This window comes from Oryctolagus cuniculus, chromosome 9 (assembly GCF_964237555.1).
Source record: "Oryctolagus cuniculus chromosome 9, mOryCun1.1, whole genome shotgun sequence".
Classification (NCBI taxonomy): domain Eukaryota; kingdom Metazoa; phylum Chordata; class Mammalia; order Lagomorpha; family Leporidae; genus Oryctolagus; species Oryctolagus cuniculus.
Genome location: NC_091440.1, coordinates 52,731,449 through 52,745,742, shown reverse-complemented (window position 1 = coordinate 52,745,742; position 14,294 = coordinate 52,731,449). Strand labels below are relative to the sequence as shown.

Below are 14,294 nucleotides of genomic sequence, written 5' to 3'. Positions count from 1 at the left end.
AAAAAAAAAAGTTTGGCATTACTTAAAAATGAAACTGAAACTTCAGTTTAATTTTTCATAGAAATACAGTAGCATAATTAGAAGCACACCCCAAAATATTTAAAACTGATTTTATTAGTATTTTTATCTAGCAGTTATAAAGTGGTTCAATCATTACACTGTTATATTATTTAACAAAAATATTTTGATATTTTAACAAAATATAAAAAAGAATCAAATTTCATAACAGACTACTAAACCTTGGAATACCAATAAGATTTGTTGTAACAAAAGGAAAAAAGTCTGAAGTATGACTAATACTCAAGAATCTAAATTTTTCTCATTCTCTTCTCTTGTTAGGTACATCAAAATCCATTGTGCTACAATGCCTGACATCCCGGAGAGGACACAGCCTGAGTGAGGCTGATCTAACAAATCATTCCACTTGAAATTAAGTAGGAAAAGACACACTCTACGTCCTGCTAGAATGAAATTTCAGCAAAGTATAAATGTGTGGAAACACTGCTGAAATTTCATTCAAAGATCTGTTTCCCCTCATAAAATATTAACAAAGATGGAAAGAGGAATCAGAGAACATTTATTAAGCATACAGCATATGCTGGGGACTTGGCTAGGATTTTTACCTGTCACCCACATTCAACTTCAGAAGGTGCCCATTAGTTAGGTGCTAATATCGAAAAATAGCTACATTATGATGCAGTAGAGGTAGAGAAAGGAGGATAAACAATTTATTAAGCTCAGTTGGCTAGGATATAATCTAACCAGAAAAGCCATTTATATAACTTTTCCAATATGGTAGAAACACTGAACATAACTATGTTATTAAGGCACTTTCTACCTACTTAAGCACAAATAAAAGCAATGTTTAGTACCCTTCATGTAACGTATAAAAAGAAACTTATCAACTTCATTCCTGCTGCCTAAGGAACAAGGAGAAAATATTATCCTTCACATGATAAACTAGTAATTTGTTGCTACTTCGAATTTTTACACAGACGAAAGGTTGTAGCCAAGAAATCACTGGAGCTTAAAAGGTAATAGTAAGATCATTTTATCAGCATCTATCTAAATGTATGCCCTGGGGAAGCATTCAATTATTAAATGTTATAATAGGAATAAAAATTTTTTGCTTGTCCAAATCAAATATCAGGTGAATCTCATAATAGTTCTTTTTAGGAAAAGAAAACATTGAAATATAATTTCCTCTTACCTTATAAAATAATCATTGCGAATCAGCAGAAGATGCTGAAGAATAGATATAAAATATCCCTCTGCTTCAGTTTCCTTAACAGTATTCCACAACATGTTGTAAACATCATGGGCATCAGTAAGTTGATTAAGGAATAGATACATTTATGTGTACTCTGTACCTAACAGCTATAATAATATGATACAGACTCTGTACCGTGAGGCTTTGAAAGACTGCCGTTTATCTTCCTCTACTCTAGACATCATGCACATTCAACACAGGTATTTAGATTTGACTATAGGGGAAAGTGTTGGAAATGGCAACTTGATCTGAGACTTGCTGGCTTCCCCTCTACAACCTACCTGCCTACCCTAAGCAAAAATGCTGCTGGGCACAAAGGCAGCGCATAGTCCATTGTGAATACTGTATTGTGAATACCACACTGAAAACTGACCAGAGCTGGTGGTAGGCATCATCTACCATAAGTATGCCTGGATTAAGATTAGGAATCTGATGGTTTTCAGGAATACAGACATCTGCAAAACACAAGATTAACATGGGGCCCATACAAGTCTGCACCACACACACCCTGGAGGCAGAGGTTACCTATTTTTAATGCTACATTAAAGGGAGAGAAAGTGCCAAGATTAAAAAAAAAAAAAAAAAAGACTGAACAAATATACACAGGAAGTCAGTTCAGTAGATTCGATTGGTTAACAGCAACTTCCATTTAAATATGTACAGAGTCACAAAAACACAAATTAGCTGAATAAACAATATTCTTCTGATACAAAAATGTTTCATTTTGTACTGTTTACATGAAGTGGGTTAAATATTTTAGGGGACATGGTTGTTTTGGATTTAGCAGTAATTTTACAGATTACTTGACTAATGTTCAAAACAAAAGGATATTCAAGTTCAGCTCTAATATCTTCGAGGCGATGGGAGAACTCAATCAAATCTTCTTCCTTATGCTCATCAAAGACTTTAAGTTGGATATCCAGGCCATCATTCTTAATACGTTTTAAATTCTAGAGATATTAAATAGAAATTATGATGAATGATTTTGTTTTTAATTATGCAAAAGAATTAATGAAAAACATATAAACAATAAACCAACCATTCACCTTGATTTATAGCATTCAAATATTTAAACTGTTAAACAATAATCATATCTACATTTCAGAAATACATTTTTATACTCAAGGCTTTTCCCACAGATAAATTATTCTTGAAGGTAATTTATCTAAATTTCCCCCTCTCAAGTACTCTTCTAATTTAAATATTAATAAGGAGACTGCAGGGCACTTACCGGCAATATCTCTTTCAATCCACAGCGCATAAATTCATTTCTGATGTGAAGCCTGAAGTCCAAATCATCAGGAGATGTAACAAGGGCATTGATGAGCTGCATACAAGCTACCTACAACAGATTACACAGTGAGACACAGACTTGATTTCCAACATTAAACAAAGAGTAACAAAATTGGGGGAAAAAAAAGGTTTTTTTCCCCCCAAGTAACAGCAAATATCTTCTCTCACAGGACAACTTATTAAAACAAGGATTTCTAAGTAAAATAATTTGGTCAAATACCAATTAAAGAAGAAATATAGTTTCACTGGAGTGTTTTATTTCCTACTTATTTGGAGGTTATTAAGGTGAAAGGGAAATGAAGAAACAATAGCCATTGGAATCCTTCCATTAAAAAAATGCACTTAAACCAAAAGTTGGGATTTTTTCCAATAATATCATTTCATTTGTATACATCAGAAACTGAACATATCCCAGTTGAAAACTAAATATCAACTGGGTGGATAATATTTAGAATAGGGCAATAAAACAATTCCCCATTCATTCAGAGAAATCCAAAGTCCCACAGACCTGAAGGTAAACAGAGTCCTAAATGTGGTTAATGGGATTGTTAGACCTAAAAACTATGTAATGAACACTGCATAATTAAGTCCTGAAAGTTAATTGACCAGGTAGTACTTCTTTCATTTTGGCAAAGATTCTAAATTACTGTATGTTGCTTATTAGCACAGAAATAAATTATATAGTTCACAAAATGCTTTAATATAAGGATTACACTATAGATTATGAAAATTAAAAATCACAACATTTCTCAGTTCATGTTGAACACTCCAGCTTTCAACTCCTCTACCTTTACCCCTGGCTGAACTGTATCTTTCATCATCTAAAATCCATACAATGGAAGCAAAAGAGATTCCCTCTAGAGCAGCAAAGTATTCTTTGTGGTTGTTGATAATGTTATTTTTCCAAGTCTACATTCTACCCAAAGTCTAGCAAAAACTACTGGACTACTGATCAATATGTTTAACCTCATGCTGGTCCCTAAATTGTCTTTTCTCCATCCCTTAAGGCTAGGTTTTATATGAATTTAAAGTGCCATTTTTAGATTAAGACACCAACAGGGGTCTCATTCCTGCTGGTTGAAATATATAGTAATTGTTATATTTGATATCTAAAATACAAAAATCTGACCAGCATGTCTCTACTGTCAAAACATAAGATTGCTTAAAGTAAGGGTGGAAAATAAGTCAGAAGAAAGAGCAAAAAGGAAAACATACTTCTCAAAAAAGCAAAACTTAAAACAGAGTTTACCTTTGCAATGTACGTTCACTCAGCTGTAACCAGTCCATGTCAAAAAGTTTAAAATGTTTTCCTTGCACTCCCTTGCCAGTCATTACCCTGTACCCACATTTTTTGCCCAGCAATGCTATGTAATTTTAAAAGATCTCAAAGAGCATATAATGTTTCTCTACGTTCTGAGAAAGTAAATCAGTCCGAGTCATCTGGTTTCTAGAAGTACACGAATTACAGGCAACTCAAAGAAAGCAGCAAATATAAGCAACATAAAAATTAGCAGCATATTTCAACTCAATGGAAAGATATGTAGATTATAGTATCCTGAAAGTAAGATGTAGATAACAGTGTCATAAATGAAGAAACATAATCCAGATTATGTCTAGGAAATATTCAAAAGGGTAATTCTCCATAGAAGAGCAGAAAAGGAAATTAAAATAACGAACTTAAGTTGAATTTATAAAATTATTTCTCAATTCCAATAAAAATTTCCCATTACAATGGCCAACAAAAGCTCTTCAGTTAGTTTCTATCAAGCAAGCATATGTCTAAATATACAGTCACCAAAATATGTTTGTCCTTTACAGGTGAAAAATTTTGTAATGAAGACAAAGACCAAAGAATGCCTCTCGGCTTTTAACACATATATTAAGTTTTACAGTTCTGTAGTATGACATGGTTTAATATTCATTCACCACCCCAACAGATGATGATGCCAGTCCAGAATGTATGAAATCCCAACCAGTTACTGGAAACACTAAGAAAAGGATCTAGAACTACAAAAATAATTGGGATGTGTCATCTGTCCCAATGAGGCCAACTAGGTACAATAATTAAAATATAATGGGCGCTATATAAGAGTTATGTTTGGCATAGGATAGGAATACAGAGACACTAAAGAAGAAAAAGACCACTGAATAACAGTCCTGCTTCAAGGATCAATAGGAAGGTGGCTTGATGAAGTGAACAGGATGTTCTAAGGAGAAGAATTAACATTATACAAAGACATGGCCCATTCAAGAATTACCACAAATTCAAATTTCATGAGTATTACTTTGTAAGGGGAGGGAGCTGGAGAAGGAGTTAATACATATGAGGTTAGATAAGAAAAGTAGGGACAGAGGAGTCTTGTGTGTTGAGCCACAAAGTTCAAATTCAATGGGAAATAGTAGAAAATCTTAAGTATTTTATGCAAAGGAAGAACAATAATAGACAATAGATTCAAGTTCAGAAGCTAGTGTAGAAGTAACTACAGTGAACAAGACTAGGATTTGAACAATTTTTGAAGTGTAAAGAAAAACAGAATTTGATGAGAATGAGTTAAAATAAATGAGATTATAGGCCCCCCCAATTTGTTGTTTACATATAAAGCAGTACTCTTAACAGATCTACAAAACATAAGGAAAGTAACAGATTTTAGAAGAGAACATATAATAGGAATAATTCATTAAAAAATAATCACTGAGTACATGTTTTGTGACAACTGGGGATAGAAAAAGAAACTTGAGAAATGAGAGTGATGTTCATCATTAAGTAATGAGGCATAAAGTAATCATGCTCTGGCTTGAAATTCCAAAAATGTAGCATATGATCTCTATTAACTTGCATTATGTTACCCAAATTGTTTCAAGACATGCCAAAACCTACCTCCCTGTAATGCTGATGAGAGTAAGTAAACAAAGAACTTCGGTTCTCCCAAGAGCATCACTAATTTCTACCCTTTGGGCATCAAATTGCAATTCACCTTCTCTGCGATTAGTACCTGCACTTCACTTCTTCAAAGACTATGTATCGGTGACTACTAGGTACCAGACACTGTTTTTTTGTGCTTGAAACACAACTGTGAAAAAATGAAATTCCTGGAAGAGAGAGAAATAAGCCAAGATTGACTCCATGCATTTGAACTGAGCAATGTAAGGGGCAAAGCTGTTATGTATTGAGATGTAAAAGACCTAAGAAGTAATAGATTGGAAAGAAAGATCAGGACTGCAGTTCTGGAGATGTAAGTCAGAAATACCTATTGATGATTCAAAAGACAATTAAAAAGAAAGTTGACAAGCAAATCAGATACAGCAGACACTAGCTCAACAATAACATGTAAAAGCCAAAATCCCAAGTGAAATTATTCAGGGAGTAATATAGGAAGAGGAGGTATAAGAACTCACTAGGGGGAGGGAGGGTGGCGCTGTGGCATAGGCTTTTTTTTTTTTTTTTTTTTTTTTTTGACAGGCAGAGTGGACAATGAGAAAGAGAGAGAAAGGTCTTCCTTTACCATTGGTTCACCCTCCAATGGCCGCACCGCAGCTGGCGCACCGCACTGATCAGAAGCCAGGAGCCAGATACCTCCTCATGGTCTCCCATGTGGGTGCAGGGCCTAAGGAGTTGGGCCATCCTCCACTGCCCTTCCGGGCCACAGCAGAGAGCTGGACTGGAAGAGGAGCAACCGGGACAGAATCCAGCGCCCTGACCGGGACTAGAACTCGGTGTGCCGGCGCCACAGGCAGAGGATTAGCCTAGTGAGCTGTAGCACCAGCCTGTGGCATAGGTTAAACCTGGAATTATGGGAAGAGGTTTCAACAGGGAAACAGTAATAATTGTGTCAAAAGCAGTCAAACAAGAAGACTAATCAATTATCACTGTATTTGGAAAAATGAAAACACTGGCGACTTGACAAGTTTAGTTTCTACAAATGGATAAAGCTGCTTTCCTAGTAAGAAAACAACTGCAGTCTCACATGTACCATATGCAATCAGTAAACATAAGTATGGAATTAGGGGTGAGCATTTGGCCCAGAAGTATAGATGCCACATGAGCTGCCCCAATCCCTTATCAGGGTACCTAGGTTGGCGTCCTGGCTTGGCTTCCAATCTCAGCTTCCTGCTAATGCACACAGTGGGAACAGCAGGTAATGGCTCAAGTACTTGGGCTCCTACCACCACTTAGAAGACCCAGATTGAGTTCTGGACTCTTGGATTTATCTAGGGCCAGCCCAGGCTGTTGCAGGCATTTGAGGAATGACCCGGTGGATTGAAGATCTCAGAGTGTCTCTCTTTCTCTCCCTCTTTCAAATATTTTTCAATTTTTTTAAGTATACAATTGGAAATGGCTCTAGAAATGCTCTTTGTTCCAAATGCATCTTATCACATTAGAAATATTCCCTCTCGACTTCTGGTTAAAACAAGTTTCTATATAAAGATAATTATCTCTAGGTCCAATTCTAATGTTTTGGAAAACAAACAACATAAACTCACTTTTCACTCATCTAATCATCAGAAAAGGATCTTCCATGAGACAAAGTGTTTTTAGCAATATAACCTCTAGCCAGAGGAAAGTGTACGCACGTTTCATTCCAGGATTTGGAATAGCTGAGGATTTCCTCCAGCACAGCATTAGACTGAAGATGCAGTACAAAGACTGAGATCAGCAAAGCCCACACAGTCGAAGGTTGGAAAAGTGAGCAGCCAAAAAGATAAATACAAAGAGTGGGACAAATGTCTGCAATGTTGTCAATTGGGAAAGTTAAGAACATAACAGGGGGCTGGCGCTGTGGCTTAATGGGTAAAGCCACCACCTGCAGTTCCAGCATCCCATAGGGGCGCCCATTCTAGTCCCAGCTGCTCCACTTCCAATCCAGCTCTCTGCTACGGCCTGGGAAAGCAGTAGAAGATGGCCCAAGGACCCCCACACCCACATGGGAGATCTGGAGGAAGTTCCTGACTCTTGGCTTCAGATCAGTGTAGCTCCAGCCATTGTAGCCATCTAGAGAGTGAACCAGTGAATGGAAGACATCTCTCTCTCTCTCTCTCGGTACCTCTCTGTAACTCTGCCTTCAGATTAATAAATAAATCTTAAAAAAAAAAAAAAAAGGAAATATTTTCCCTCCAGTACCAATAAAGAAACTCCAAAGATTTTTAAATTTAAATTCTATATACTAGTATTAATTCACAATAAAAACTAAACAGTCTATATTATATGAACAAACACAGAAACAGTAAAGTATATCAAATATAAAATTGCATAATTTTATTATCCTTCCAATTGAATGTTCTATAAATGATACACTGTAAGAAAACAAGAGCTTGAAAACTGCAGGCATCCCATACAAAAAGAAACTGCAGGCTTCAAGAGGCTATAACTTACATGACCAGAAATAAAGCAGAACTTAGATTTTTAAAAATGTTTATTAAGACCCTCCCCCTAGGACATCATCAGTTTTTCTTACAGCCTTCTTGCTGTTTGTTGAAGTTGCTAGTGTTGCAGTTTTCATGTGACATGTTAGGTAGCTTTACATTTTGAGTATATGCGTCTAAAGGGCAGGAATGTATTTCATTCATCTGTGCAGTTCCAATATCCAGCAGAGTCCTGTACACAGTAGTCATTTAATCAACTAATTAACTGGCTAATTAAGAAACTTTAGAGTTACCTTTCAGACAGTAGTTAACTTTATCTTTCAGTTTTTACTGTAGCATAAATGAAGAAGCATATAAACTTAGACAACTGGCAGTGAATTCTAATGATAATCATTAGTTTATATCTGGATGTGCTCCATCTGATAACATGAGTTCATATTAGGTTATGTTGTTATTTCTTTAATGTTTATAACAATCATGGCAAACTATTTCCCAATCTATCTTAATATCTTTGATATAGAAGTACAAGTCAATAAAAAATCAATCTACTTATGTAAACTTCTGCAAAAATAGCAGTCAAACAGAGGAAGTAAAACAAATTGATCTCTACATCCTTCTGGGATGCCTCTATGATTGTCTTAAAAACAATCCCTGGGCACCGTGGCTCACTTGGTTAATCCTCCACCTGCGGTGTGGCATCCCATATGGGCGCCGGGTTCTAGTCCTGGGTGCTCCTCTTCCAGTCCAGCTCTCTGCTGTGGCCCAGGAAGGCAGTGGAAGATGGCCCAAGTACTTGAGCGCCTGCACCCGTGTGGAAGACCAGGAAGAAGCTCCTGGCTTCGGATCGGCGTAGTTCCAGCCATAGTGGCCATTTGGGGGTGAAACAATGGAAGGAAGACCTTTCTCTCTCTCTCTCTCACTAATTCTGTCAAATAAAAAAAAAAACCTCCACGAATACCATATATTCTACATGTGCTCATTTCTTAAATGTGAAAACAACTTACTTGATATTGCAAATAACTTCAGATAACAGAGACTGTTTTTTGTTTTATAGGACTATTCATTACAGAAAGATCTTTACTTGGTCAAAATAAAACTTTGGTAAATTTTGAACATTTAAGGATAGAGGAAACAAAATCAAGTAAACCTGGCTAAGTACAGGAAAGCAGTGATCCCTACAATGGAAGTCACACAACTAGAAAACTGTTTCTGATTTTAACTGAAATGATCAATGACACTGTATCAGCCCTGGAAGGCACTCAGGGTTTTTATGAATGAAACAAGTGCCCTATATAGCCTCCTTGCTCAACAAGGAGGAGTCTGGGCAATGCCTAATACATTACTCAGTATCTGAATCAATACCTCTGGCCAAATGCAAAGACAATAAAAATTTTATGGAGAAAGACATCTGACATTCTAACGTAGACTCTGTTGGGCTACAGAAATTGTTCAGTTGAGTGACTCTGAGACCTGAAAGGCAAGACTGAGCATCAGTGTTTCTGATCAGCTTCTTCTTACTATTTGGAATCAGATTGATCAGAAGTCTTAATTAAATACCCTATGAGAAAAACTGAATAGGTTTAATCACAGTCTATGTATCAGATTAATCAGGTATTATGCTGCCCATAATATAAAGTTTATATCCTCTAAGCTCAGGGTTTCTCTCCTCAAACACATCCTACTGAAATTGGCCATTTTCATATCGCACTCTGGATGTCAAAATTGATCAGGAAAGTACTATTGCTATGAGTGACAATAAAATCCTTTGTTTTTTACTTAGAGTTCATGTTTTCTGATAGCATGCATACAACTCTGGCAGACTAATATATTATTTTACAAGTGGAAAAAAAATCTCGGATCTTTCCTGTTCGCTATACCCACAGTCCCAAGTGCAAGGGAACTGGATCAGAAAGACACCACAGGACAAGGAAGGTCCAGATTGCCATCACTGCAGGCCTGAGGACACACAGAGGAAAGCCAAGCATCTCCAGGACTCCCATGGTTCCTTCCCTTGCCAAAACATACCACAGTGCAACCAGGTTTATGACCAAAAAAGGATTTTAACAATTCCTTGGAATTTAAATATGCTTTTGATAACCTAGCAAAGTATGGCTCTGACAAAGACAATATGGAAGACACACAGAAGAGAAAAGAGGAGAGAAATCAAAGTAATAAAGTATAGCAGAAACTGAAAATTGTTGAACCCAGATTTATTTCAATCATCTTCTACCAAAAAGAGCTGGACAATGTCAAGGGCTGATCACACACAGCAACACTGGATCTAAGGGTGGAGTGTATGATGCCCTAGGACAGCTGTGCAAGAGGTCAGTCAGTTCCCAGTGTCCCCTTGCTGACCAGGGCAGAGCGTTGGGAAAAGGGTTTCCATGACAATACTGCCATACTTTAGTATGGCCTTTTTGTTCTGCATTACTTCTAGTGATGCATTATCCACATGGAGTTTCCTGAGGCTCCAAAAAAATCTGTGAGGTGCCCAGTAGCATTTTCTGCCTAAGTCACCTACAGGGGATTATGTTGCTTGCAGCAGGATAACCCTGTCTGATATATTTGAGAAAAGAAAATAATGTTTGCTTATTTTAAGCCCCATGTTCATATCTATACTTTCTTTTCTGATAAGACTCTAAGGCCTGAAACTATTTCATTTCAGGTAAACAGCTTTTCATTTTCTTACTACATCAAATGGGGAAAAAGTATACTCAATTCTATCATAATCACAGGTAAATTATCTTTATTATTATGATCAGACTATCAAGAAAAACAATCCTCCTTTAAAAACTACTTTGCTATAAATATACTTCGCAATGAAAGAACAATGAGAATTTTTTGTTACTACCTCCGAGTTTCTCTAATTTAAAAGCAAACAATTGGTTTTTATCTTATTCAGTGACAAACAAGTTTTATTTTTAATTTGGTGATTTGCTGATATCACCCAGACTAGTACATTTTAATAAATGCAAATTATATAGCTAATGGAATGAAATGAGCACTTAGCACACCAGCTTTATGGGAAAATTAATAGCCAAGCTAGTTCTAAAATATACTTTATTTGGGGAAAATAAAGAAGAAAGTATTTTCATACATTAGGAAAGTGTTGCTTGGTAATTTTAAAGGAAATAGAACATAATTAGTAATTAGAAAATAGAATATACTTTTTTAAAATCTAAGTTATCTCTCTAGAAAATGGTACCTTATATGCTTAAGCTTACCACCTTCTAGCTATTTCACATATTAAGCTTTAAAACAATGAGGAAAAACTCACTAAAGAGGGAAAATTTACAACAAAAAAGTTGAACGAAAGAAAGAAGCTTGAACAATTCTTCCCATTGTCTCTTCTTTATCAAGAGCAATGGAAATTTAACCTGAATGTATCATAAAAATGAGACATAAATTAATGTAGATGATGTGCTAATGACTATTCACTTCTTGATAAATATTCACTTCTTGATAAAAACAGGCTTTTTAGCACAGCAAGTTAAGGTTCTGCTTGTGATGTCAGCATCCTTACACCTGAGCACAGGTTCGAATCCTGAGACCTGGCTACTCTGCTTCCTATACAACTTCCTGCTAATTGCCTAGAAAGGCAACTACTTGAGTCTCTGCCACCATGTGGAAGACCAGGTTGGAGTTCCTAGATCCTGGATTCAGCTTAGCCCTGACCTGCTCTTGCAGATCATATAGGGAATGAAGCAACAGACTGAAGATTCTCTTTCTCTCTCTCTTTCCCTCTTCTTCTCTCCAAGTTACTGATTTTTCAAACAAAAGAAAAAAAATTATAAGGGACATTCATAAATTTCCAAACCTACCAAGTTTAACAGAAAATATCATTACTGGGGCTGGTGCTGTGGTGTAGAGGGGAAAGCCACCACCTGTGATGCTGGCATCCCATATGGGCACTGGTTTAAGACCTGGCTGCTCCACTTCCAATCCAGCTCTTTGCTATGGCCTAAGAAAAGCAGCAGAATATGACCCAAGTGCTTGAGCCTCTGTACCCGCATGGGAGACACAGAGGAAGCTCTAGGCTCCCAGCTTTGGCCTGGCCCAGCCCCAGCCATTGCAGCCATCTCGGGAGTAAATCAGCAGATGGGAGCTTGTTCTCTCTGTCCCTCTCTCTCTCTGCAAACTCTGCTCTCCAAATAAATAAATCTTAAAAAAAAATTCATTATCATCATCAACTAAAGCATTTATTTTTATAAAATTGAGTAACCACTCAAAAATTTTCAAGAATGGGAATCAAATATATGACTCCACAATTATCCAAGAAAAATCCTGCTGCTAATGCCCCTGCTCCCTACCTCTATTCACTTACCACCAAACAGGGAAAATCAACATTTAAAAAAAATCATCTTCACAAATGTTCAGAGCATATTCATAACAGTCAAAAAGTGGAAACAACTCAAATGTCCACCAACTGAACCAAACAACAAAATGTGAATACCCATATAAAAGAATGTTATGTGGCAATAAAAAATATAGTGACACATACTCCAACATGGATGGGACCTTGAAAATATTATGTTACATGAATGAAGCCTATCACAAAGAACCACATATTACATGTTTATCACTTATGTGAAAAGCATGTAATATGCAAAGCTATAGTGACAGAAAGTCCATCAGTGGTTGTCTCGGGATACAGGGAATGTGGGGTCAGGAACACAGTTAAAGGGATAAGGGATTTCTTTTGGAAACAATAAAATGGTTCTAAAATTTACTATGGTAAAGGTTTTAAAATTGTCAATATAAAAAAACAAAATTGTAAACATTTTACTTATCTGTCACAGAGACTAGGACAAACAGTTGCCATCCTCTGTTTCATTTTTTATATGGCTAAAATTGAGAGCCAGGAATTCAACCCAGATCTCCTTCATGGATGGCACAAGGACCCAAATATTTGAATCATCACCTGCTGCCTGCCAGGGTGCCCACTGGCAGGAAGCTGGAATCAGAAGACAGGCTGATTCAAATTCAAGCACTCCAGTAGAGGATGAGTGTCTTAACCATATCTTAACAGCTACGCCAAGTGTCTTAACTCATAACGTACACTTTAAAGATGCAAACTTTGACATTTATCTGAATAAATCAGTTTTTAAAATCACTTTAAAACAGCAAATCTTTAGATAAACAGTTGTTTAAAGTTTTCTTCAAGTCTAAATGTCTTCTATAAAATTCCAAACTTTTAATTGATAGGACTCTTTCTAAAGATATTCATTGGCTAAATAAAAATTCATGACTATAGAAATGTCATTTTTCCAGGTTAGTACCTACAATAAAAGTAATAACCCATAAAAGAAATGACAAATTTACCCAAAGACATTTTCAATTCACATAGTTTGCCTTTCAAGTTCATATTAGTTGACTTCTTATAACAGTCAATTAAAAATTAACATCAGGGGCAGGCATTTGGTTTAGCAGTTATGACATTACTTAAGACACCCACATCCCACGTAGGCATGGCTTGGTTCAAGTCTGGGCTCTGTTCCTGACTCCAGCTTCCTGCTAAGGTGCGCCTTGAGAGAAAATCCGATGTCTCAAGAAGTTGAATTCCTGCTACCCAAATGGGAGACCTGGAGTGAGTTCCCAGATCCTGGCTTTGGTCATTGCAGGCATTTGGGAAGTCCAACAGATAGAAACTCTGTCTGTCTGTCCCTGTGTGTGTGTGTCTCTGCCTCTCAAATTAAAAAGAAATTAAAATTAGATAGATTTAATTTAATAACTCCTATCCAGAGAAATGTAATATCCCATGTAACCAAGTATTGGATTTAATAGTCAATTAATGAGGTGATCATGTAATAACTAGACAGAATTAGGCTTTGTTCTTAACTAGGCATTCCTTATTCCATCTTTCAAAGCTTTAAATACTTCAAGTAGTGTAACACTGCTGTAAAGAAAAAGACAGGACCCAGTTATACCAAACTTTTTTTTAATACATTTTATTCTGAAAATATTACAGATTCATAGAGCTTGGAGAAAAAAACACCTTTGGATAATCTAATTGTTTAACTTCACAACATTTCCTTTAGGACTACCCTCATTAATATCTTCACACTTTATTAGATGTTAATACTTCCTCCGTAGTGAATAGGAAGGCTGGCACAAGGTGAAAAAAGGATGGTTTAAAAAAAAAAAAGCATCACGTGACAACATACTAAGGAGACCAGATAAAATGACAAATACAGAAGAGGAAAGGAAAGGAAACAGGGGGAAACAGAAAAGGAAAGGAAGAAGGAGCCAGGAAAGGAAGTAGGAAAACAGCAACAAAAGCCATATATATGTATATGTATATGTATATACATGTATGTGTGTGTACACACACACACACACACACACACACACAGATGGTCAGGCCTGCCTG

General features: G+C 36.4%; 1 protein-coding gene across 4 annotated transcripts in view; it reads right to left on the bottom strand.

The window, feature by feature from the left end:
• The window catches only part of DIAPH3 (diaphanous related formin 3), a 556,480-nt gene that overhangs the window by 366,599 nt on the left and 175,587 nt on the right, over positions 1–14,294 (bottom strand). For all 4 annotated transcript variants that reach the window (XM_051850009.2, XM_051850008.2, XM_051850012.2 and 1 more), the window contains 3 exons: positions 2,502–2,612; positions 2,102–2,220; positions 1,211–1,327 (listed from right to left, as the gene is read on the bottom strand). In XM_051850009.2, coding sequence (XP_051705969.2) covers positions 1,211–1,327; positions 2,102–2,220; positions 2,502–2,612 — 347 coding nt within the window. The remainder of the gene's footprint in view (positions 1–1,210; positions 1,328–2,101; positions 2,221–2,501; positions 2,613–14,294) is intronic.